This window comes from Entelurus aequoreus, linkage group LG25 (genome assembly GCF_033978785.1).
Source record: "Entelurus aequoreus isolate RoL-2023_Sb linkage group LG25, RoL_Eaeq_v1.1, whole genome shotgun sequence".
NCBI classification, from domain to species: domain Eukaryota; kingdom Metazoa; phylum Chordata; class Actinopteri; order Syngnathiformes; family Syngnathidae; genus Entelurus; species Entelurus aequoreus.
The window spans coordinates 20663381-20691374 of record NC_084755.1 but is presented as its reverse complement, the minus strand read 5'-3'; the positions used below and the strand labels follow the sequence as shown (position 1 = coordinate 20691374).

The window sequence follows — 27994 nt, the reverse complement described above, 5'->3', positions numbered from 1 at the left end:
ACTTTCCACACACAGCGAGACAGGAAGTCACAGGGTGACCCATTTTTTTTGATAATGTTTTGGTTACAACACACTGACAACACTGGAAAGTTACTGTACACATGCAGACAATAAATAGCAATGCATTTATGCTCAGTTTCTTATAGTCGGATAAGTTTTAGGTATAAGAGATGGAGTTGGGTATTTTTTACCTTGGCTTGTAGGAAATTCAAATTCAAAATTCAATCTAATTTCAATAAATAAGACGGAATTAACACAGTTAATGCATGTTGTCATTTATTACAAAGTGCAAGCAAGTGACAGCATTAAACAGTCGCTGTTGTACATGAAATAAAAGCACAGTTCACATGTTTAATACCTTCTAAATACAAAACCCAAAACCAGTGAAGTTGGCAGAATTTATAAATCATAAATAACAACAGAATACAATGATTTGCAAATCCCTTTATATTCAATTGAATACACTGCAAAGACAAGATACTTAATGTTGGAACTGGTAAACTTTGTTATTTTTTGCAAATGTTAGCTCATTTGGAATTTGATGCCTGCAGCATGTGTCAAAAAAGCTGGCACAAGTGGCAAAAAAGACTGAGAAAGTTGAGGAATGCTCATCAAACACTTATTTGGAACATCCCATAGGTGAGCAGGCTAACTGGTAACAGGTGGGTGCCATGATTGGGTTTAAAAGCAGCTTCCATGAAATGCTCAGTCATTCACAAACAAGGATGGGGCAAGGGTCACCACTTTGTGAACAAATGCATGAGAAAATTGTCGAACAGTTTAAGAACAACATTTCTCAAAGAGCTATTGCAAGGAATTTAGGGATTTCACCATCTACGGTCTGTAATATCATCAAAAGGTTCAGAGATTCTGGAGAAATCACTGCACGTAAGCGGCAATGCTCGTGACCTTCGTTCGCTCAGGCGGTACTACATCAAAAACCGACCTCAGTGTGTAAAGGATATCCCCACATGAGCTCAGGAACACTTCAGAAAACCACTGTCAGTAACTACAGTTTGTCGCTACATCTGTAAGTGCAAGTTAAAACTCTACCATGCAAAGCGAAAGCCATTTATCAACAACACCCAGAAACGCCACCGGCTATTTACAATTTACACAACGTGCCAACTTCACTGGTTTTGGGTTTTGTAGAACACACTCTTCACTATTCACATAATCCCAGCAAAAAAACAAGAAAAGCAAAACAAATACAGTAGTACCTCAACTTGCCAGATTAATTGGTTCTGGGAGAGAGTTCTCAACTCAAAACACTTGTATCTCAAATCAACGTCTCCCATTGAAATTATTCTGCTCAGCTCCCCAAAACAGCACCATTTTAACACGTAACATGCGTTTTGAAAGAGAAAAAACAATATTTTAGGTAAGAAATATTGTACTAAAAACATTACAATAGAATGTAGTATTCACAAATACAGTAATTGTATGAAGTAATGTAATAATAATATACAGCAGCTACTTTGAAAAGTCTATGGCAGGTGTCTGAAACCTTTACCATAAAAGAGATATTTGCTGCCCCTTCCACTTCAGAAAAAGTATAGAGCTGCAAAATGTAACACAGCTTAAAAACTTTTTTATTTTTTTTATTTGACAGGAAAAACAATCTGTCCAGATAAAATTAAACTCTCCTTTTCCTTATAAATTGTTCCTTTTTTGGCAAGTGACCTGTGACCACACAGGCTTCCAGTCTCTTTCATTTGCCTTTCTCGCGGCTCAGAACTTGACCTGTGTACATTCACGGCCTCACAGACAGTGGGAAATTATACAACTCTTTTTAAAATGTGCAAACTTTTCTCACTCTGGGGATTAAAGATAACTCTGAGGGGTGACACAACAAGGAGGCAGAAGTCTACAGTATATCCTTACAGCTGTGTTTCTGTCAAACACACCATCAGCAGCTTCTTTACATTTTCAGGGATAAATGCCCGCCGTTTAGATATTATTTTGCCATCTTTGGCTGGCGTTAGACTATGTGCTTTTCTCCAAAAGTTCCCAGTAACACCAGAAAAATGTACTAGATTTTTTGCTTTTTAAAAAATAAAAGAGAATCTAGAGCAGGGGTGTCCAAAGTGCGGCCCTCGGCACATTCTAAAAATACTATTAAAAGAAATTCAATAAAATAAAACATAAAAAAGTGGGATAAAAGAGCAAACAGGTTAAATATAACGAGAACAATTTGCAAAGTTGACTCTAATTACACAAAACTGCCATGTAGGCTGTGTTTTTGTTTTTTTAAAGCTGTCATTGCTCGAAAAATAATAATGGACCAAAATGATTGTTTTTATAAATTACTACAGATCAAATATTCCACTTTGAAACCATTTTTGGAATAAATACAGTTTTGCATATTTAGTTTGTTTTCCATATAAAAACAATTTTCTGTGACAAAACCTCATAAAATGCAGGAAGGCTGAACGAATCTGGCGGAACACAAAACTTCCTATTCACCATGACATCTATAAAGAGAGCCTCCAGGCCTACAATTTAGTCTTAAAAAGTGCTAGAGAAACATTCTTCTCCAATATCATAAACAGCAACACTAATAAGGCCAAAACCCTATTCGCAACCGTTGACAGACTGACCAACCCCACAACACAAATACCAGCCGAACTCCATTCCACACAGAAATGCAATGAGTTTGCATTCTTTTATACTGATAAAATTGAAGGCATCAGATGAGCCATCAATATCTCAAGTCAAAAAATTGGATCACCACCCCATTTAGGCAAAAGTAACACAACAACGATGGCAAGCTTTATGCCATAGACTCTAAAACTCTAGTGGAAACGGTGACAGCTCTAAAGTCATCCACCTGCTGCCTTGATGTTTTACCTACCAACTTCTTTAAGAATGTTTTTGACTGCCTATCAACAGACGTATTGCAAATAGTTAATAATTCTATTCAATCGGGCAATTTCCCAAAGGCTTTCAAAACTGCAGTCATTAAACCTCTTCTAAAAAAGCGGAGCCTAGATGCCTCTGTTATCAACAACTACAGACCAATTTCAAATCTACCATTCATAAGTAAAATAATTGAGAAAGTTGTCCTCCAACAACTAAATCACTTCTTGGCTTCTACTGGCTGCCACAACAACTTCCAGTCAGGATTTCGACCTCTTCATAGCACTTCTTATAACATTCTTAAAGTTATAAATGACATCCGTCTAAACACAGACTGGCAAAACTTCAGTATAAATGCTATTGGACCTCAGTGCTGCATTTGACACTGTCGACCACTCAATACTTTTGGACAGGTTGGAAAACTGGGTGGGGATCTCAGGCACAGTTTTAAGCTGGTTCAAGTCATATCTACAAGATAGGAACTATTTTGTTTCCATTGGTGACTTTGTATCAGAACCAACCAACGTAATGTGTGGAGTCCCCCAAGGTTCAATCTTGGGGCCGACTTTATTTAACATCTATATGCTCCCACTAGGACAAATCATGCAAAATAATAACATTGACCATCATTGCTATGCCGATGACACCCAAATCTATGTAGCGCTATCACCAAATGACTATCGCCCCATAGATCTTCTGTGCCAGTGCATTGAGCAAGTCAAACACTGGATGTGCCAACATTTCCTACAACTAAATGAAGATACAACTGAGATAATTGTTTTTGGTGCCAAAAAAGAAAGGTTTAAAGTCATCCAACACATTCAATCACTGTCCCTGAAAACCTCAAATAAAGCCAGAAATCTTGGGGTTATTTTAGATTCTGATTTACATTTCGACAGTCACATCAAATCAGTAACAAAATCGGCCTACTATCACCTCAAAAATGTAACTAGACTTAGAGGGCTCATGTCAGCTCAAGACTTAGAAAAACTTGTACATGCCTTTATTACCAGTAGGCTAGACTATTGTAATGGTCTCCTTGCAGGTCTTCCCAAAAAAACTGTCAGGCAGCTACAGCTTGTTCAGAACGCTGCTGCTAGAGTTCTAACAAAGACCAAAAAATGTGAGCACATTACACCAATTCTTAAATCCTTACATTGGCTCCCTGTACATCAGAGAATTGATTTCAAAATCCTCCTGCTCACATATAAATCACTACATGGTCTAGGGCCCAAGTATATCACTGATATGCTCCCACTATATAAGCCCTCTAGATCACTAAGATCTTCTGAGACCAATCTGTTAGCGGTTCCCAGAGTAAACTCAAATCAAGGGAGAGCATCATTCAGTCACTATGCAACACATAGCTGGAATAAACTTCCTGAAGATGTCAGACTTTCCCCAACTCTGACTACTTTTAAAACTAGACTGAAAACTTTTATGTTCACCTTAGTTTTCAGCTAAATCTTTTAATCTTTTAACTTTTAACGTCTGCACTGTTTTTATTTTTATTGTCTGTATTTTAATTTTGCTTTTATTTTCTTTTATTTCACTTTGTTGTCTGTGAAGCACTTTGAGTCTGCCTTGTGTATGAAAAGTGCTATACAAATAAAGTTGCCTTGCCTTGCCTAAAATAAACTAATACAATAAAAACATAAAAGATAATAAAAACTTATAATCGATGGATGAATCTGAAATTGTTTTAGAGACTTAATTGTATGACACATTTTTAACACTTTTATGAGTGGGGCCCTTATGGAGCCACAATTTTTTTTTAACTGTCACTGCTCAAAAAATAATAAAGAATTCAAATGAATGGTGTTTTAAATAATTAGACTATTTATGGCTCAAATTACATCAAATATTTCACTTATATTTTTTTTGGGGTGGGAAATATTGCATATTTTGTGTTTTTGCCATTAAAACAGTGTTTTCTTTGCAAAAAGGGCATAAAACATTTTTTACGTTATATCGACAGAAAGACCTGAAGTTAGTTTAGAGATGTAACATTGAATAATAAAAAAGTAAATAATGATATATATTAAAAAAATCTATATAATGTATTGGTTTGGAAAATGAAACCTTTTCAAAATTTTGGCTTTAATTTTTCAGTGTGCGTGCCTCAGTGAAAACAGTTTGGACACTCCTGATCTAGAGGCATCAAATACTCACTATATTTGGCAATATTGCACTGTCTTCTTATTTTCTGGCTGAGCTGGGGCATAGAAGCTGTGTTTAGTGGTGTTCCGATGCATATTGCCACCTACTGTACAGTGGCTACGTTTAAAGTATCATTAGTGGTCAGCATCCAGCAGCATTATCTTGTAAATGTGGGTTTCACCACTCAGCTCTTGTTTACATTGAACTCATCAACTGTGTTAATGGTGTTTTCTCCTTTCACGTCTTCATGCACTACTGAGCATTATTCAACCTTAAAAAGTACGTATATATATATATATATATAATGGTATACAATAATGATTTTTCACAGTCGGGAAATAGCAGCCTCTCTCCAATTATTGCCTGGTTCTCTCTGTGTTTTTGGTAAATAAACCCTCCTGCTATACTTACAGCATTTACGGTAGTTACTGTGCTTATTAGTAAGGATCACATTAAGTAATTAGGGATACAAATGGTGGATATGGGACGTTATTAGGGATGTTCCAATTAGGGTTTTATGCTGCCCATTCTGATCCAAATCATCCATGAGTGAGCTCAATCGATAACAATCATATGTTTTAACGCAGTGGTTCTTAACCTTATTTGAGGTACCGAACCCCAAACATTTCATATACGCATTCACCGAAACCTTTAGTGAAAAAAAATTAAATAAAAAATTCTAATTCAAGACAAAGTTATATGTTTTTTTTACTGGTGCACAAAATGAACCGTGCATGAACATCCCCTTGTTCAAAGAACAAAACCAACACATGAACTCACACCAAATTACACATCTGCAAATCAGATGGAAAATTAGAGGGAACATTGTTTGGGGGTATTCATAGTACGCCGATAGGGAGAAGTTTTTATTTACACGATGAGTTGGGTGTGTCATAACCTCCGCGGCGCAGGCTCCGCCGAACCCCTGAGGCCTGCTCACCGAACCCCTAGGGTTCGATCGAACCCAGGTTAAGAACCACTGTTTTAACGGTAAAATAGCGCAGTAAAATATTTAATGTGAATTTTAGGATTGCGTGATACAATCTGGCTGACGATGGAGCATTTAATACTATCGTTATATGGTGATAACCAGTGTTCGGAAAATTACTTTAAAAAAGTATTTATTTAAAGTATACGTCTCCAAAAAGTAATTGAAGGACTAGTCTTTAATAAATGTAATTAATGCATTACTTAAAAAAATTATATGTATATATATACACATATATCTTGCATATGCAGTTGAGAGACGTTTCATGAGAGCAGAGTGTGTGTGTGTGTGACGTCAGTGGGAACACGCTCAAGCAGGATTTTAGCTCAGCTGTGTTTGTTGGCTTAGCAGCGGCAGTTTGCTGGCAGTTACGGCAGCTCGGTTAAATCTTTTCACTGGTTTGTGTTACCTCCGGTTGAAAATACATTGAATGTGCTTCGATGGCTGTCTAATCTTGTTGTCCACAAACAGGGTATTGTAGGTTGGCAAGCTTGTCATTCAATCTTTGATTTGTTGTTCATTATTTCCTCGTAGTAGTAGTAGTAGTGTGTATGTGTGCGTGTATTACATGTTGTTTGCTGTGTGATGTTGCTGCCTTCTATTTGATATCAAGTTTGTTTTAGTGTGGTTCTGGTTGTTGCTTTAATTAGTAAAAATATATTTCCTGCATTGAACTTTCTGTGCTTCTGATGAAGTCATGTTGACATAAAACTACATCAAAAGTACATCAAACGCATCGGTAACAGGGTCGTAACGTACATAAATGTAATTAGACTACTTGTCACTAGCAAAAGTAATGGCATTAGTAACGCCGTTATGACGAACACTGTTGATGACTGATTTTAGCTGGGTCCCGCAAATTTAACAGCATAAAGCAAACGAGCATTCTCGCTAGCGGCGAACATCCCTCGGCTTAAAACTTTCAGGTTTCTAACTTAGAAGCGGTTTTACTTTTCAGTGCAAAGCCACTTCTAAGATAGCAATCCTTGCCTCCATGGCGGCAAACAAACTAGGTTTCTTACAAGTAGTATTATCTTCGGAGGACAGGGAATAGCTAAACATGGTACGCTACGCACCCTCGGAGGATATGCAAACTGCTAAACTCATTTTTTTTAGTTTCACCTGTGTAATACAATGACTGAGAGAAAATCTGGTGCGAGGAAAACATGCAAACTTTTCTTTGACTACAATTGAACATTCACCTACCGAAAATTAGGAGTATCTACTGTAGCAAATCGATGCAAGCTTTTGACCACAAACTTAGTCTCTGCTCGGTGACATTCGTCTAGCGGCAGACATGAACTGGAGCTGCCCGTCTCAGAGCCAGTCACAATCTGTTTATCGTCATTCTCATCTAAATGAGGCTGCATTCATTTCAATTTAACAATTGATAGCGCTAACCTGATAGTTAGTACCTGTTGTATTCAGATGACTTGCTATGCTGGGATTAGATTAGAGCGGTTCAAAAACGTGACTTTCATTTGTAATTATTGCATGCTGTGTGTTCAAATGTTTCAGCATATTGCTCGCATGTCCTCCTCTTGATGAACTAGCAGCTTCATAGTTATTACAAGTAGCACTGTTGCAATACCTTATTGTAAAACGTTAATGTTTGTTCCAATCGGGCACCACCATTTTGCCTAATGACGTCATACCCACTCGGTAGAACCATTAAGAGAATCACTTGACAAAATGGCAAACGATTCCAAGGAACTGGTTCTGAACAAGAACCGGTTATAAGATACTTAAGACACAAAAAAATTTGATTTATTTGTTGTAATAGTTATTATTACACCTACTCAGTGGCCTAGTGGTTAGAGTGTCCGCCCTGAGATCGGTAGGTTGTGAGTTCAAACCCCGGCCGAGTCATACCAAAGACTATAAAAATGGGACCCATTACCTCCCTGCTTGGTACTCAGCATCAAGGGTTGGAATTGGGGGTTGAATCACCAAAAATGATTTCCGGGCGCGGAGTTGCTGCTGCCCACTGCTCCCCTCACCTCCCAGGGGGTGATCAAGGGGATGGGTCAAATGCAGAGGACAAATTTCACCACACCTAGTGTGTGTGTGACAATCATTGGTACTTTAACTTTAACTTATTAATTTGGCGGCGCCACACTGTGTATGAAGACACAAAGCAGCTAGCCGCTTTTCAGCCAGTGGACCAAAAAAAATACAGTGTCATTAATCGGTAAGGGTGGTAACATATCCAATATCCGATATCGATCGATCGGCCCATCCCTAAACCTTTTGTTAAGTATAGACTAGGGGTGTCAAACTCATTTTAGATCGGGGGTCACATGGAGAAAAATCTACTCCCAACTGGGGAGTAGATCCGGACTGGTAAAATCACGGCACGATAACATAAAAATAAAGACAACTTCAGATTGTTTTCTTTGTTTAAAAATAGAACAAGCACATTCTGAAATTGTACAAATCATAATGTTGTTGTTTTTTTTACACTTACATGTTGCGGTTAATAGTATTCTATATTTATTTGTCGTTATTTATATTTTCTGAATAAATTATGTGGTAATCTTCATCAGTCAACTCATTGGTGTTAATTTTCAGTCTATCAAGATAAAAAAATTATATCAAAATCAAATTACAGGATGTTATTTATGTAGTTTGATCATTTTCCTCGACTGATGTACTAACGTCATGTGGTTTATTTTGTACATATGTAGCATCATCTACAGAGATACAAAGAATTGCTATTGTGACATCCAGTGGACACATTTAGAACAGCTGTTTCTTGCATTCAAAAATTTCAGGTTAATTTTTATACTTAGCAAACTCATCCCGCAGGCCGGATAAAACCTGTTCGCGTGCCTGATCCGGCCCTCGGGCCATACGTTTGGCACCCCTGGTATAGACTTTTTTGCATCGTGGTAGCAAAGAAACATAAACTTCTCATTGCCATTTGCTGCCCCTTTCTTATGCCACAAATAGGCAACCCATGATTTCTTTTTTTTTTTTTTTCCTTTAGTTTCAGCAGCAACATGGAAAAATGTGTTTGCACAGAGGTCAGATAGACACGTTGCTAAAAGTAGTTTGTATCTCTTGGAGGAGGAAATAGCCGGCTTTGCTCGACTCCACCGGCATGGATGAAGACCTGTGCATCGTACATTGTACAGGCCAGCCTGCGGCGCTTACATTAGCAGCTAGCATAAGTGGTTGCGTCGGAGTGCTATTGGCTGATATCTGAGATAGGGGAGGAGGAGAGGAGGGGCCGCTTATCTGGACGGGAATATTGAGAGGGAGGCTCAGTTGGGAAGAGCTGAGATGACCTGAGACCTGGTCCTCCTCTCCACTCGCATCCGGTTCATCTTTGATCTCCACGTCTTCCTTTCCAACGCAAAATCCGGAATCCGGGCTTTGTGCGGTGCTCCTTATGCTCTCCCAGCTCAGAGATGTATTGGTCAGGTGGAGGTGTTGCGCCTTGTGCGGAATGTGGGCGTCGTCCTTGTAGGCGAAGTAGGGATCGGTCGGAAGGGAACTGCCGGAGGAGCCTGACACAAAGTAGTCCAAGTTAGAGAAACCAGACGAAGCAGGGGAGTTCTCCACCAGCCTGTTTGGGTCTGACGGGCTCGGAGGTGGTGGGGCACAGGTGGCGCTGTTAGGACCCATACCCCTGCTCTCACACACCTCCACAGGGGAGATGTGGTCGACAGGCTGGGTAGTGTCCAAGATTTCAGCAGCGTAATGAGGATTCAGCCATTTCTGGGGATAAAACAATACAATTAATTTTAATATTTTTTTTTTTCATCGACTATTCTTTGGTAATGAATTGTCTACCTTCAGATTTCCACTGTGGACAGAGTGAAGCGATTGAAAGTATTTGGAAGGATTAGGAACTGGCTTTGCTTTGAAGAGCCTGAAACAAATCAACACAAGACATTTTTTTTTCATTAATTTTCCTTTTTTTAACCAGGTTAAAACTCATTGAGATTAAAATCTCCTTTACAAATGGTTTTTGGAAACTGTGGACGTCGTGTCCTCCGGACCAAAGAGGAAAAGAACCATCCGGACTATTATAAGCGCAAAGTTCAAAAGCCAGCATCTGTGATGGTATGGGGGTGTATTAGTGCCCAAGGCATGGGTAACTTACACATCTGTGAAGGCACCATTAATGCTGAAAGGTACATACAGGGTTTAGCGCAACATATGTTGCCATCCAAACAATGTCTTTTTCATGCACGCCCCTGCTTATTTCAGCAAGACAATGCCAAGCCACATTATGCACTTGTTACAGCGGCGTGGCTTCGTAGTAAAAGAGTGCGGGTACTAAACTGGCCTGCCTGTAGTCCAGACCTGTCTCCCATTGAAAATGTGTGGCGCATTATGAAGCATAAAATACCACAACGGAGACCCCGGACTGTAAAACAACTTAAGGTGACCCTAGAGGGGGGGGGGGGGGGGGGGGTCACCCACATCTGCGGTTCTCTCCAAGGTTTCTCATAGTCATTCACATCGACGTCCCACTGGGTTGAGTTTTTCCTTGCCCTTATGTGGGCTCTGAACCGAGGATGTTGTTGTGGCTTGTGCAGCCCTTTGAGACACTTGTGATTTAGGGCTATATAGATAAACATTGATTGATCTGTATTTCAAGCAACAATGGGAAAGGTTTCCCCTGTGCCAACTTTTTTGCAATGTGTTGCTGCCATTAAATTCTAAGTTAATGATTATTTGATTAAAAAAAAAAAAAAAACTTTCTCAGTTCTAACATTAAATATCTTGTCTTTGCAGTCTATTCAATTGAATACAAGCTGAAAATGATTTGCAAATCATTGTATCCTGTTTTTATTTACGATTTACACGTGCCAACTTCACCGGTTTTGGCTTTTGTACAATACAACAACAAAAACAACCGCAGTCGCACACTATAAATAAACAAATAAATAAATAATACAAATTACTTACAATACTACCATAAAAACACACAATAGGTAAAAAAAATTAAATGTTTCAGTAAAAACTATTTAAAAACTACTTAAAAACAAGTACAGTGCCCAATAGAACCAGTTTCTCGATCCTTTAAAATGGGCTGAAATTCCCCCAAAGGAATGAGTTCAGGTAGCCTCAGATCCTTTTTATTGGGTTATCTGCCTTTAGGAAGATAATAACAAGTTTCATTGACGACGAGAGCCAGCTGCAACGAACGTGTCGTCTATCCACTATGCAAAGCGGCTTCTAAGATACTATAGATCAGGGGTCCCCAAACTTTTTGACTCGGGGGCCGCATTGGATTAAAAAAATTTGGCCGGGGGCCGGGCTGTATATATATATATATATATATATATATATATATATATATATATATATATATATATATATATATATATATATATATATATATATATATATATATATATATATATATATATATATATATACACATTGTCTTTATATTCCAGCGAGTTAATCCGTTTTGTCATTTAACATCAATTAACATTGATGTTCATCAACATTTAACATTAACTTGGGACTTCCCGTGGGCCGGCTTTTGGATGCTGGGGGGCCAGATCCGGCCCGCGGGCCGTAGTTTGGGGACCCCTGATCAACATTTAACATTGTCACGTTATCGATGGGAAAATTCATTTTTAGACAATATGATTTGCCTGAGTGGCTAGGAGACACCGAGAGTAACAAGCGCTATAAAATGGCTTGGAAAGGAAAGATACAATTTTAAAAAATACAAATACAAATAAAAAATAAAAAATTTTAACACTTTTTTTTTTAACTTGGGACTTCCCGTGGGCCGGATTTTGGATGCTGGGGCCATAGTTTGGGGACCCCTGCTATAGATTATGAACCGAGTTTCTTCCAAGTATCACTTGAGGAAAAGGAATGGCTAAGCATGCTACGCACACACCGCGCAAGACGACCCAAGAAGCTAACCGCTAAACTTCAATGTAAAGTAGGGGTGATCAATCCAGATGTCTATAATATCGATACCTAGTATACCTAGATACCTATCAGTATATAAACGATACTAAAGTGATTAGATCACTCTTTGTTTTATTTTTATTATTAACAAATCATTTTTGTTATTGTTTACAAAGTCAGGGAGGAAGTCTCTGGATATAAGAAGGCTTTGAGGGCGAAACCCAAATGATTTAAATGGGAGCCAAAAATAGTTTTTTGTTTACCCCTTGTCTACTAGACACTTCATTTTGTTTAGAAAATATATGTAGCATTCAATGTGACAAATATTTACAACTATACTAGTTCGTTTTACATTGTGTTTACTTTACTTGCTAGAAAACATTTTAGTTCGATAATCTATACTGAAAAGTATCGCATATCCAATCCAATCCAATCCACTTTATTTATATAGCACATTTACACAACAAGAATGTTTCCAAAGTGCTGCACAGCCATGTTAAAAACAATATTAAAAACAATATTATGCTCCACCAATGACTGTATAAAAACAAAAAATAAATGAATATAAAACCAATATAAAAAATAAATATGATTAAAAAACGATTTCAAAGGGTAAAACCAATCAAAACAGTAAAATATAAATCAAAATTTATTAAAAAAAACACAGAGGACAACAGAGGACAGAAGACCACACAACTCACGTAGTGTTAAAAGCCAAAGAATAAAAGTGGGTCTTAAGACGAGACTTAAAACACGCATAGGGACTCGTAATCGGGTTAGAGGCCAAAAATGTTTCTCAAATGTTGACCGTCCGAGCAAAAATGAAAAGTTACTTAAAGCATTGCCAGTACAAGTAACAGGTGTTATGAGCCTAAAACACATACATTTATTTTACATTATTATAGGTTAGGTTTTTTGGGGGGGTTTGTTTGTTTATTAAATTGCAACATAACTTAAATGTTATGCGCAGATTTAAAAAAACAAACAAAAAAAACTTTCAGGAAATGTCAGAAATGGAATAAGGCACAAGTGATTAAATTTTGAGGGTGATCCAAGTCTCCGTCTGGATTAAGGGTTTTTAAAAAGGATTCTTTACTATTTGGAGGTAGGACTTGGCTGAGGTCCGCGTTCTCCGGGTGCTTTTCTAGTTTCCAATGGTACACGTAATTTTAAAATAAGGACAACTTGGAAGTCAAACAGCATCCCTAAATGGATTGTGTTCAATTTCACAATGTGTTGTGATGTAATATTGATACTCATAATTCCCTGGGTTCATGAATGCAACATTGGTCGCTGTAACCGTCATTGGTGCATAATAAGGAAGTGCTGTGTTGGTGCTGTTGTTGTGGCTACTGGCTAGCAGTGGTATTTATATTACTATTTTTTTGTAAAGTATGATTTAGTCCACCATAAAATACATAGAGGTCATATTATGATTTTTTTTCTACATTTAAAACACATCCTTGTGGTTTTTATAACACGTAAGGGTGGTTCTCTGGTCAAAATGTTGCATAGATTATGTTTTACAGACTGTCTCTTCAGGATGCGCCGTTTTGGTGGCGGTCTTTTTTACGTGCCTCCACTTTGATGGCGTCTTCTCTCCGCCATCTTTGTTGTAGTTTTTAGCGCCTCCATAGCAAGTCTACTGACTAGTTCATTATTTGTTAACTAGTAACTATACGCTACTTTTTATTAGAAATGGCAACATGTGCATGTACGAGCCAGTCTGCCCCATAACAAGAGGATAGAGAAAAAGAAGGAGCTTATTGACTACAGTGTCGGACTACAGTATTTGCGTGAAAATTGCTGCGGGTAAATCTCTACCATACATGGAGATGTCCGCTGACGTGACATGTGGGGGAATTGTCACAAATTGTGCAAATTACAGTTTCACAGAAGTTTAAAGGAAAGCAATATTGTTTTATAAGTATCTTAGCAAATTTTTGGGACTATGGCAGATAGCAAATACACAACAGCAGGGACCAATAGGTAAAAAAAGTTAGTTTTGCAATATAGGGCCCCTTTAAAAATGAACACTACCTTACTCACCTCTTGTTGACAATACTTTTGTACAAGGCCAGCATCATAGCAATGACAGCCATGATGATGAAAACAGCGAGGATTAAAAAAGTTGCATCCAGACCCCAACCTGAAAAAAAAGCCACATGTAAAAAAAAAAAAATTCGTAAAAACTGCAGTAAAAAAAAACTTCAATAAATAATTGTCATCTCATTTACTCATCTACAATGTTTTTAATAGGCCCCCTTTATTTCGGCGTGTTTAAAAAACGACACAAAGTAACTTCTCACGTTAGATTGGATAAGGTAAACAAAAAACAATACCTAATGGTTTCGTCCTTACCTGTATTCTCGGATAGTGTCGCCCATACTGTGGTTGGACTCCACTCACTCCAGATACTCCCTTCCATGTCTTCTGGCTTGACTCGCACCCGAACCTGGTACTTGCCTTTTAGCTTCCAAGCAGGGATCCTTGCTGGGGGTTTGCTGGAGTGGAATGTGTGGGCCTCCTGGTGGCACACAACATACACTTCAATATATAATATACTGTATGTATATGTATATTTGTATATGTATGTATATATGTATGTATGTATATATTAACCGTATGTACAAATATATATATATATATATATATATACTGTGTGTATATATATCTACAGTCGTGGTCAAAAGTTTACATACACTTGTGAAGGACATAATGTCATGGCTGTCTTGAGTTTCCAATAATTTCTACAACTCTTATTTTTTTGTGATAGAGTGATTGGAGCACATACTTGTTGGTCACCAAAAAAAATTCATGAAGTTTGGTTCTTTTATGAATTTATTATGGGTTTACTGAAAATGTGACCAAATCTCAAAAGTATACATAGAGCAATGTTAATATTTGGTTACATGTCCTTTGGCAAGTTTCACTGCAATAAGGCGCTTTTGGTAGCCATCCACAAGCTTTTGGCAAGCTTCTGGTTGAATTTTTGACCACTCCTCTTTACAAAATTGGTGCAGTTCAGCTAAATTTGTTGTTTTTCTGACATGGACTTGTTTCTTCAGCATTGTCCACACGTTTAAGTCAGGACATTGGGAAGGCCATTCTAAAACCTTAATTGTAGCCTGATTTAGCCATTCCTTTACCACTTTTGACGTGTGTTTGGGGTCATTGTCCTGTTGGATCACCCAACTGTGCCAAAGACCCAACCTCCGGGCTGATGATTTTAGGTTGTCCTGAAGAATTTGGAGGTAATCCTCCTTTTTCATTGTCCGATTTACTCTCTGTAAAGCCCCAGTTCCATTGGCAGCAAAACAGACCCAAAGCAAATACTACCACCACCATGCTTGACGGTAGGAATGGTGTTCCTGGGATTAAAGGCCTCACTTTTTCTCCCCCAAACATATTGCTGGGTATTGTGACCAAACAGCTAAATTTTTGTTTCATCTGACATCACATGGACAAACATAAGACCTTCTGGAGGAAAGTTCTGTGGTCAGATGAAACAACAATTGATTGGATGGTAATTTATATAATGCAAGCGAGTATTAACCTGTGATTAATCAGATTTATTAATTTTTTTACATCAGATTAATCACATTTTATAACATATATTTCTGCTTTTATACAATATTTTATTGTCTTTTTTTAAATTAAAATATCTAAGCTACCACCAGACATCATTGTTTTTTTTCCCAATATGAGACTCTCGGTAGAAAACAATTTAGACACCCTTGCTCTAAGCACCAATGAAAACACACTTGCCTCCATCTTTGGGTCACTGTGTTGGATGTTGACTTCGTACTCCAAATTTTCCAGTAACTTGGAAAGGGGGCTGCTGGGACCCCACCGGATCACGGTTTCATTGTCAGTGCAGGTGACATTAGGGAGGCCCGGGGGGTGCATTTGAACTAAACACACACATGCAGAGGTTTCTTTGAGCTTGTTCCAGTTAAAATGTATTGGGAAAAAAAAGGACCAAATAAAATCTACGCACTGTGACTTTCGACTAGATAGTCTTTGAGGATCAGCGTCCTGTTGCACGTCGTATTGATGATGGGCATCTTTTCAAAATAGGTGAACGTCTGTGGACACTCGTAAGTTAGAGCACATGTGTCAAACTCAAGGCCCGGCGGCCATATCTGGCCCGCCACCTTATTTTATGTGGCCCGCAAAGGCCTGTAATTACCATGCGTCTATTTGTTTCTAAATGTAGTCAACTTTCTATTTTGACAGAAAAAAATACATATACTGTATGCAATTTCATATATTTTAAACTTTATCTAAGTAGCTCAGTTGCCAGAATTTTACCCTAAAAACATGGAACAAAAAAATATGTAATATTGTTTTTCCATTTACACTAGTAATACACCATAAAAACAACGACCATAGATTTTATACTAAAACAGTGGTACTGTTTTCCCATTTACAGTTTACATTGTAAAAAACATGTCTACATTTTATGGTAAAATTTCGGAATGTAAACTTTTTTCTAAAATTGACATGTGGCCCCCAATGAAAACGAGTTAGACACCCCTGAGTTAGAGGCATGCAAGTCGCTCTGCAGAACATCCCTAAAACTAAAAACGTGGGTTTTACTTGTTATGCCGGACTCTACTCACGTTATTTTCGAAGACAAAGCTGCATCCTGGCGCCGAGTCTTGCACTTTGCAGCTTTGGCTATCAACAACACAAAAATCACCATATTTAAAGAAAAAAAAAAAAAGAAAAACATTTTGTGGGGGGATTTTTAATCACATCCATATTCTTACCTGATAACAATTTGTACACTGCCCGCATTCATCCATTTTTTCTTGTGGCCTGTGATCCAACAGTCCCGGCTAGCATCCGCCGAAGACCTGTGCCACGTACAAGTGACGTTGTTGATGAAGTCGTTCACACAGGAGAGCCCTGAGTAGCACAGACATAACAAAGATTACGCTTCTCTCTACTTATCAGTGTCATTCCACAAAAGGCGAGCTAGGTTTGCAGACAACCGCCTGCCGTCCATTCCACATTGCTGCTTGGCCTCCAAATTCTTCCAGAATTCCCCAGAAGGAATCACATAACATGAATTCCTTTGAAAACTGACCACTTCATTATCCATCAAAAGGAATATTTCAACTAAAGCTGTCAATTAGATTAATCAAGGTTGCTGTGAATTAATCGCGGTAAAATATTCATTTTCAATCCACATTGATCTTGTTTCACTCTGCGTAAGCAAAGAGACTCAATATAAATGCGCTGCCAGAGACGTTTCAGGGATTTTGAGTCGTTCTGTGCCGCAATTGGGTTAAAAATTGGATTCTGATTAATAAGGATGATGGATTAATAATCCGCATTAACTGGTTAATTTTGGCATTAATTTGTTAATTTTGACATGAACTGTCATACCAGTGTATGACTTTGCATGGACAAACTAAAAAAAAACAGTTATATAATAGGATTGTTTAGGATAGGATTCAGAATGGGGAGATTCTGTGCTTGTTGTGCATATTTTTATATCCAGCAACAAAAGTAAAACATGGAGAAAAAAACCCATTCCAAATTAATAATAATAACACCACTATGCACATATGCAGTAAATCGTATTTTCCAAACTATTAAACACTATTTTTTTTCCTACGCTTTGAAACATGCGTTTCATAAAACGGTGCGACTAATTTATAATTTTTTCTTCGCTAACGGCCATAATGTTTTTTATTCAACAAATAGTTTTCATATTACACCGACAGAGACACTGAAAAGTTGTGTTGTTGTTTTTTCCTATGGCGCCATCTTTTGGACGAGTGCGCTCACTGCAGGTGCTGCGGGTTGTAAATGTATTTCCTGTTTCGCGCTTTGAAATAGGACTTTAGATAAAACTCTCTTCTGCTCGAAATTAAAACACGTGCAAACTTGATAGCACACGCAAAGGTGATCTACTAAACTTGTGCTCAGAGGATTGTGTCTCTTTAGTGAGCAGAATTAGGAGCGCAATCCATTTAGCGTGTCTGTCTATATATGCTGATCAACAGGACGCCGACTATGTATACATGGAGGAGAAGATGCAAATATAATTATTTAGCACACGCAGTTTGATTTATCAACACCAAAACTCCACTGCGAGCACTATTTTGCATCTTTAGCACATCTGAAAAGTAAGTGCATAATGACACAGTTACACACACGGCTGTGAAAAAGGAGGCAATTGCGCTGCAGCCTCATCCTACGTATGTATGTCAACATGTAAAGACCGTCAAAAATAAAAGCATTAGACATATTGTCTATTTAGCAATATCATTTTATAATTGTATAGCTGCTGGATGACTTAAAGGGGAACTGCACTTTTTTTGTAGTTTTGCCTATCATTCACAGTCATTATGATACATGACGACGGATTAATTTTTTTAATGCATTCTAAATATTAAATAAACATGAATAGAAGTCCGCTTACTGCGGAGCCAATTGGAGCTTCACTATTTCGCCCATAAAATCCAATAAATAACCATTCAAAAAGCACCAACAATATAACAGTATTAGTGATATTGTTATTATAAGCGCTAACACAGGTGAACTATTTATAGCGGCGCCGTGATCACCTCCGTGTGTGTCGATGTTTACATCATCGAGTGCTCTGCTGCTTCCTCGCTTCCCTGCTCCCTGCAAGTTTATTCTAGATCATAAAGCATGCATCTCACCAGGATAAAAGAAGTCTGAGTAGGTATTCCGACAAGTAAGTACACTTTGACAGCCATTTAGGACCCGAAACTGGCGAGGACGACACGAAAAGACGCTTGGTCCCCCCCACCCGCTTCTTCGTGAGAATTATGACTCATTCTTCATCTAAATGGAAATATATGAACATCCTAGCAGTCGGCATCCTAATGACAGCAGACATTGTACAGTAAGTGATGTTTATTAAGTTTGTTGGCTCTCATAAAGTCTCATAAAGTGAGTTATAATCAGTGATGAAGAAAAAAAAAAAGCAAACGTGATGTTTTTTAAATTAATGCGCCGCGTATGCTTAATATGAGCAAAATACGTAAATATTAAATGTTATTATAAATGTGCCTGTTACTACATTACATATATACTTACATCATGTATATAAAACCTTAATGGAGGTGTTTGGATGTTTTTAAGGGCTTTATAGGCAGAATACAGTGGCTCCTATAGGCTCCATTGTAAGCAGACTTTTAATCGCATTTATATTTATAATATTTATATTTAGAATGCAAGAAAAAAAAATAGCATCGTTGTGTCTTTCATAATGAGTGTGAACGATTGGCAAAATTCCCCCCAAAAAGTGCAGTTCCCCTTTAAGGGTCTTATTAAAATAAATTCCATTCATATGTTGTGGCGTCTGCTGACGTTTTTTATTTTATTTTAGTAACGTTAGTTTTTTCATATAGAAGATATATTACTAACACATTTCCTCTGCTGAAAAAAAACTTGCAATATGCATTTTCTCATGTATGGACTCTGGAGCGCACAACTTCAGCACGCTAAAAAAAACGTGGTTTCCATTGTGGATGCACCACAGGACTGCTTCTAAAATGCACAGAAAAAAGTAGCACATGTCTGCTACTTGTTTGAAAACACAGCAAAACGCCGCAGGTAGGAGGAGCATGATAACATACATGCGCAGTAAATAGTTGGGTGTCTCCTTGTACACGCAAAACATTTATTTATTTACACGCAGTCTTAGTAAATCACACGTAACTCGCTCAATAGTAGTACACGCAATTTTATAGCTTGCACACGCTGTTTAGCGTGTGGTATTTGAAGCTTAATAGGTCAGGCCCATAATGTTGTATGTCTGGCTTGCGTGCTATCGTGTGCTTAGCTGTTGTGTAGCTGCTAGATCCTGACCGCCTACAGCCTAACTTTTTAAAATTAATTCACTAAAATACAGGAAAAGGCCAACCTTATGTGTTTATTGGAGGACATTTACATGTTAACTTGCACAAGCAAACACTCGGCTGGACTGCTTGTATCGGAGATTTTACATGCAAGCCGATTTCTTTATTTTTTTTGCTGATATCAAACCAGTATCATTAGCCAACGCCGCATTGTACTGCTTTTAAGGCATTCCACTGTATTCTTAATGTGAGCAGGGTTTAATACGTGCAGTAAATGGAAATGTACAACAAAACCAGCTACAGTGTACTTAAAGGTCAATAATGATCATTTCCTACGCCGAGCAATGGAAAACCCCCCCTTGAGTTTCAATCATGACACACACACGCGTCACATACATTCATACAAGTAACGACAAATAAGTTTGCACCTTGCGATGTTGCGTCACAGTCCGTAGCGTGAAGAGACAAGAGCAGGGCCAGGATAAGACGGGGCTGGACCGTCCCCAACATCACGCCTGGGGTCAGACTGAGGAGGAACACATGTTGTTGGTGTCACAACATGCGGTGACAACCAGTGAGAGTGACATCAAACATGACAAGAGCACTTAAAGAAAGAGTAAGGACAAATTGCCATTATTTTCCCCCCCTTTACACTTTAACAATGAAGTTGATGCCTAAATATATATTAGTGCTGTCGTCGTGTGGGCCGACGGTCAAACATGACGTTTGCTCCTATAGCCAACTCAAACCTTGGTAAAAAAAATAAATAAAAAAAAGCCTTCAGATATGCTACTCCATGGTCCTGGAATGAATTTCAAAAGGTTCTGAAGCTACCTGAACTCATCACTTTGATCAAGGGTGATGGGTCAAATGCAGAGAATAATTTCGCCACACCTAGTGTGTGTGTGACAATCATTGGTACTTTAACTTTGGGGGAATTTCAGACCAATATGTTTTTAATTTGTTTTTAAAGATTTTATTTTATTCCATATCGATACCGGTATTTATCTGTACTCATATCGGTATTATATGTAGTTTGTGGAAATAAAGATGTGAAATTTTTTTAAATAGCATTTATATTAGCAAAAAATGAACCATAACCAGTGTTGGAACTAACGCGTTACAAAGTAACGCGTTACTGTAACGCTGTTAGTTTCAGCGGTAACTAGTAGTCTAACGCGTTAATTTTTATATTCAGTAACTCAGTTACCGTTACTACATGATGCGTTACTGCGTTATTTTACGTTATTTTTTATGTATTATCGGCTAGAAACTGAGAAGATCTGAGTGTGTTTTATTGGAGAGCTGTGGTGTCGTCCTTCTAAATCTTCCTCTGTCACACGGAAGAGAAGAGAGAGGCGTGCTTTGGGTGTGTCTGTGTGTGGGTGTGTCAGGACCATGGACCACAGGAGAGGACCACATGGACCATGGACCACAGGAGAGGGGGCGTGTCTGTGTTTACTAACAAGACATGGCGGAGCTGCAGTCGAGTTTCTTAACATGGAGATATTCTCACTACTTTTCTTTTGTCGAGCACAAAGAAAATAACATTTTAGTTAAATTTAAGTTGTGTCTTGGATCAAAGATCCCATCTACTGCCCAAAACAGCAATTCAAATCTGCGGAAACAGCTACAAAAGCAACATGCTTCGACGAAGCTAGTAAAGAGAGACACAGACTCCGATGCCACTTCACCTCCACCACCTCCACCTCCACCTCCACCACCACTTAAGGATTTTAACAGAGGGACTGCTAGCCAGGACAACATTGATAGAGCCATTGCAGCGTATGTGTTATTTCTACAGTGGAGTCACCCGCTTTCAGGCAGCTAATTAGCATGATACCGGCGTCAAACGGCAAATGGCACGAAAACATTTTCCAAGTTCCTGGACACAGTGGACAGTGAGTACAAAAACATGGAAAGCGAGCTAAAGAAGACACTCCAAACTCTGCCTTTGCTCATCATTCAGCACTGAAGGTACACACTGCCAAATCTCTTATATACTCTTTCAATCTAGACTTCAGAGTGTTTGATTATCACATCACTCTAAAGGTATAAACTATAAAGTTCACAAACATAAAGAGGGATCCTAGTGGGCCAGGCCAATCTTTCCTTTTCTCTAAACTAAAAGTGGGGAAATGCGTAGAGTGTTCTATACTGAAGCCCTTCAGTACAGTGTTGATCTCATGAAGACATGATTTTATTGCAGAATTCCTTGAGAGAAAAAAATGCCTGGTTAGGCTTTGTGTATGTCATGTGTGCCTTCCTTGGGTGAAGCCAGCTTTACAGCTATGTTGTTATTATGCGGTTTGTTACTTATGTATGTAATGTTGCAGCTATTTAAAATAGTTTTGTCAATTTGTTCTGGCCTGAAATAAATTGGCCCTTTGAAACATATCTTTGTCTTTGTGTGTTGTATGTAGAGCACATTGCTTAGCAGAGTTCAGTGATGCAAATGCATGTCAAGTTGATCAACAGATTGTATTATTCAAGGCTAAAAAGGCATTAATGGGAGCTTTAAAAAAAAAGAAGAAAAAAAGAAGTAACTAAATAGTTACTTTCCACAGTAACGCATTACTTTTTGGTGTAAGTAACTGAGTTAGTAACTGAGTTACTTTTGAAATAAAGTAACTAGTAACTGTAACTAGTTACTGGTTTTCAGTAACTAACCCAACACTGACCATAACACCTCCAACATGGTGTACTGTAACATCAAAGCAGGAACATTTTTTATTAACTGTTTTTTTTAAGTCTTATAGAAGTCGACTATGTGTTTAATGTTAAGTGAAATGCAGTTATGTCATTTAAAGACCACACAGATCCATCACTGTGTTTCTATTCATTGCAATTACACTCAGCTGGAAATAAGATTTATATGTACAGAATATACCTTTTACATGAAATATTATATCATATAAATCAATACAATCAATTAGCATGTTGTGTGGGTGTGCATTTTGTAACAATAAAAATTGTTTGTGTTTATGTTGCACACGGGCATATTCGAGTGACGGACCGGAAGCCATATTGAGTGTTGCGCTACCAATGTATGTGTGTGTGTAGTAGGGTTGTACGGTATACCAGTATTAGTATAGTACCGCGATACTAATGAATCATATTCTGTACTATACCGCCTCTGAAAAGTACTGGTCCCCCACACCCACGTCGTCGTCACGTCGTGTCATTGCTGGTTTACGAGCAGAGGAGCATGTTTGGTAGCGCACAATCACGGAGTACTTACAAGCAGACACAGTGTGTAGACAGAAAAGGGAGAACGGACGCATTTTGGCCTAAAAACTAAAGATAAAGGTAAAGTTATAACACTGAAACGCCCTCAGGAAGAGGTGCTTTAAGACATGGCTAGCTAGCTAGCGGCTAAAGTCCATCTGCAGTCTGCAGTGTTTTAGCTACTTCTAAATCACTAATCCTCGCCTCCATGGCGACAAATAAAGTAAGTTTCTTACAAGTATCATCCCTGCAGGACGAGGAATAGCTAAACATGCTTCACTACACACCGTAGCTCACCGGTGTCACAATGTAAACAAACACCATTGGTGGATCTACACTAGGCTGACCATACGTCCTCTTTTCCCCGGACATGTCCTCTTTTGCGGGGGTGTCCGGGCGGGGTTTCTTAAATGCTAAATGTCCGGCATTTTGAATTAGGGTTGCGTGTATTTTCAATGTACGTCCAGAGTTAAGTTAGGGGTTAAAAAAAAAAAACTGAAGATGCGCGCACGTAGCAACATTCGTGAGGGAGGGGCAGAGACACAGAGCGAGAGAGGTAGTGAGTGGAGAGACAGACATGAGAACAAGAAATGCCGAAATGTAAATGCAACTTCACGGATGATTTGCGGGAAAAGTATTTGTGTTTTCGTCCTGGCCGTGACACATGGGAAGCAGAATGCACTGTGTGCAAAGCAGGAACGTATGTATCTGTGGCAAATAAAGGGGCCAACGATCTACAAGCCCATATCGACACTACAATGCACAAAACAGCTGTGCAGGGCGAGAGCTCGTCTGCTGTTTTTTTGTTTAAATTTAATTAACTTGTTTTGAGGCATTATTTATGTTTAGATTATATACAAGAGGTTATTTTGAATATTTCTACCTCTGCACTTTTTTTCCAAAACTGTGAATGTTACAGAAAATAAGTGTGACTTATTTTGTTATACTGTCAAGCAGTGTTGGTGTTAACGCACTTTTTGGGTCTTTTTAACGCATTGAAATCAGAAAGGACGCAGATTATAATTTTTTTTTTTAAATTTTTTTTACCATTTGTGGCCCACAGCTAATGTTTTAAAGGCCCACGGCACATTCTAAAAATACTATTAAAATCAACAAAAACATAACAAAAGTGAAATAAAAAAGCTTAAAGGTGAAATGTAATTTAGAAAAAGTTGCAATGTTGACTAATAAAACAAAGCTGTTTTTTTTTTCAAACTGTCATTACTCAAAACATAGTATTGAATCAAAATCAATGTTATTATGAATTATTGACCTATCAAAGGTTCCGATTACTTCACATCAAATATTCCACTTTGAAAAATATTTTTGGTGGAAGATTTTGCATATTTTGTGTGTTTGCCATAAAAAACATAGTTTTGTTTGACAAAAAAGGGCAGAAAACAAACAAACAAAAAAAACAACATAAAAAAACTAAAACATTTTGAAATGAGGAATAGATCCGAAGTTGATGTAGACTCCAGAGATTTAAGCGTTAAATATAAAATATTGAATCAAAATCAATGTTATCATCATTTCATGACCCAAGCAAAACACTTTTTACAGTTTTATACTGAAATAAACACACCTACAACTTATTAAATAAAAACATAGAAAAAACTACCAGCAGCGGTAAAGTTTAGATCCATGAAGGAAAGAAGAAAGTGAATGAATGTTTATAACTGAATACATTTACATATGTATACACATTTGCTTTTTTTTGTATTATCTTTTTTAATGAATTAAGTAACGTTTATGACAACCTTTTTCCAAAACGCAATATAGAATGTGACATATAACAGGATAATGCATACATTTGTCATTTGTTTTCAAAACGCCAAAAATTTACTGTGGGACCCCATTTTGAAAACTCCTACCGCCAACACTGCTGTCAACAGAGGAGAAAAAATGCTTTATTTAAAAAAAAATATTATTTATAAAGCAAGTTCGAGTATCATTGGCAAATTTTCACCTAGTCCCGGCCTTGGCGTGCTGCCTGCCTTGGCACGCATATATGTGTCCTCTTTTTGGGATTTCAGAATATGGTCAGCCTAATGTACACCTAACATCCACTGTAATGATACTAAGTACAGGAGTTTATCTAGTCGATACTATGATTACGTCGATATTTTTTGGCATCATATAGTCTTCTTTCGGTTTTTTTATTTTTATATTATGTTTATAAACTTAGGAAATATGTCCCCGGACACATGAGGACTTTGAATATGACCAATGTAAGATTCTGTAAAGACTTGGTATCGGATTGATACCCAAATTTGTGGTATCATCCAAAACTAATGTAAAGCATCCAAACAACCGAAGAATAAGTGATTATTAAATGTTAATAGATAGCACATGTTAAAAGACAAAGTAAGCAGATATTAACAGTAAATAAACAATAAGATTAATAATTAATTGTCTACCACTTGTCCTTAATAATTTTGACAACATAACAGAATGATAAATGACACAATATGTTACTGCATATGTCAGCAGCTAAATTAGGAGCCTTTGTTTACTTACTTACTAATAAAAGACAAGTTGTCTTGTATGTTCACTATTTTATTTAAGGACAAACTTGCAATAAGAAACATATGTTTAATGTGCCCTAAGATTTTTTGTAAAATTAAAGCCAATAATGCAATTTTTGGTGGTCCCCTTTATTTATAAAAGTATCGAAAAGTATGAAAAATATCGAAATAATTTTGGTACCGGTACCAAAATATTGGTATCGGGACAACACTAGTGTGTAGTGTGTATTATATAAATAAAAAGACTTGGTGAACAAGTGTAATGCTCGATCGTCCAGTTTGTAGTCAAGAGACAAAACGAACTGAAACGAATTTAAGCAAGATGTGTTTTTTGACACACAAGCGCGGCGCAATGGAGTGATGTTAGACGGCAACCAGAGACCTGTCAGGATGGATTATAAAATTACTTAAATTTTTCACTTTTTGAGTGGATTAATATTGGCCTGTGGATTAATGGATAGCTGGTAGGACTGTTTTTTTGTTTTTTTGTTTTTTGTTTTTTTTTATAAATCAATTCAACAAAACAATACGATAATGCAATTCCAATTCCAAAACCGACCCAGCAACATTCAGAATAGCAATAAACAAAGCAATTGAGAGGACACACAAACATGACACAAAACAATCCAACAGCAGTCACACAAAAATTAATATTATCAACAACCGTATCAATATTAATAACAATTTCAACATAGCAGTGATTAAAAATCCCTCATTGACATTATCATTACAGACATTTATAAAAAATAAAAACATAAAAAATAAAATAAAAAGAACAATAGAGTCACAGTGGCTTACACTTGCATCACATCTCATAAGCTTGACGTGTCCAATATTTTTCACAAAGATAAAATAGGTCATATTTTTGGCTCATTTAATAGTTAAAACAAATTTAAATAATGGATCCCATATTCCAATACATGACTCATTATTATCTAAACTAAATGCAGTCAGTATGAGTTGGATTATCAACATCTATCCATTTTTTTAACATCTATCCATTTTTTTAATATTACCCTTTTTGTTATGATGCATATTGAAAGAAATGCATTTTTACTCTTTGATGACACGTTACTAAATTGATGGAGATCCCCAAGAATACAAGTTTGCAGTGTCATTGGGATGTTTATATTAAGGAATGTGATTGCTTATTTTGTTGTTTTCAACCATAACTCTTTTATTCTCTGACATTCCCACAATAAATGAACAAGAGTTGCCTCGGCTGCCTGACTCTTCATACATAACTTGCTATCTACTACACCAATTTTAAACAGTTGGGAAGATGTAAAATATTCAAGATCTTAAATTGACTCAGCTTATCTTTAATGCTTCTAAAGGGCTTATTGGCATTTTTCCAAATATCATTCCATGATATGTCTCTTTCATCTAAAATGTTTAAGTCATTCATTTCCGAACACATGCATCATTTGCATTTCTAGTATGGTGTTCATTTATTATTCCATAAAATAGTTTAATTAATTTCTTAATTGTATCTTGATTAAAAAGTGCATCTTCCAGTTCATGGCTATTTAAAGACATACTTTCAGAGGATATCCATTTATTGTTTTAAAGAGATACAATTTAAAAAATGATTTCTGGGTACATTATATTGATCAACTAAATCATTTAACGGTTTAAAGGAGTTTTTATTAATAATATGATGAGGTATAGTAATACCTCTGTCTTTCCATGTTGTCCATTTAACCACATTTGTATTAATTATGATATTAGGATTGTACCAAAGCGGTTGATTTACAGATGTCATTGGGTTGATTACAAGTATTTTCTGACACAGTTTTAGAATGTTACAGGTGGCTTCTATTGAGCTCTGCCTCAATTCATTAGGTATTTTTAATATAATATAGACGCCTCACATCAATGTCCAAATTCATTAACATTTTTTATGTTGATCCAGTCCTTATCTGAGGAAGAATGGAATCGTTAGTCCGGAATCTTCACGGTCCTCATGGACCGACCTAATAAATCACCAAATGATTCCCGAGCGCGGCGCACGCTGCTGCTCACTGCTCCCCTCCCCTCCCAGGGGGTGAAGATGGGGATGGGTCAAATGCAGAGGACACATTTCACCACACCCAGTGTGTGTGTGACAATCGTTGAAACTTTAACTTTAACTTTAACTTTAATTAGGAACCGGTGCCAAAAAATACTGGTACTCTGCATACATTCCTGGTTGTTGTTGTTGTTGTTGTTGTTTTTTAATTATAGTGTGCGGCTGCTGTTGTTTTTGTTGTTGTTATATGTATTATGAAACCTGTTTAGCTGCCCTCTTGGCCACTCTTATAAAAGAGATTTTATCTGCTTAAATAAATGAAAATGGATACAATTGGAATCGGCCATCAAAAAAAATAGTCACATTAAAGAGAATTAGTGTTAACTTTGACAGCCCTAATAAATATAGACAACAAACAGTATATAGGTAAAGGTTTGGAAAAACGCATAATGTAATAACGGCGCATAATGTAATAACCTACTGC

The 27994-nt window shown here is 37.3% G+C and overlaps 1 protein-coding gene across 2 annotated transcripts in view; it reads right to left on the bottom strand.

The window, feature by feature from the left end:
• Positions 1-340: 340 nt before the first annotated feature.
• LOC133642964 (interleukin-9 receptor-like) overlaps positions 341-27994 on the bottom strand; it is a 32227-nt gene continuing 4573 nt past the window's right edge. Inside the window, exons 2-10 of one of the 2 annotated variants that reach the window (XM_062037387.1) lie at positions 20172-20269; positions 16672-16810; positions 16522-16579; positions 15897-15984; positions 15665-15810; positions 14258-14423; positions 13946-14045; positions 9806-9884; positions 341-9730 (exon numbers count right to left, since the gene is read on the bottom strand). In XM_062037387.1, the coding sequence (XP_061893371.1) occupies positions 9035-9730; positions 9806-9884; positions 13946-14045; positions 14258-14423; positions 15665-15810; positions 15897-15984; positions 16522-16579; positions 16672-16810; positions 20172-20253 (1554 nt within the window). In that variant the 5' untranslated portion in view covers positions 20254-20269 and the 3' untranslated portion in view covers positions 341-9034. Of the gene's footprint in view, positions 9731-9805; positions 9885-13945; positions 14046-14257; positions 14424-15664; positions 15811-15896; positions 15985-16521; positions 16580-16671; positions 16811-20171; positions 20618-27994 lie in introns of those variants that run through there. The other variant, XM_062037386.1, reaches the window with a different exon arrangement.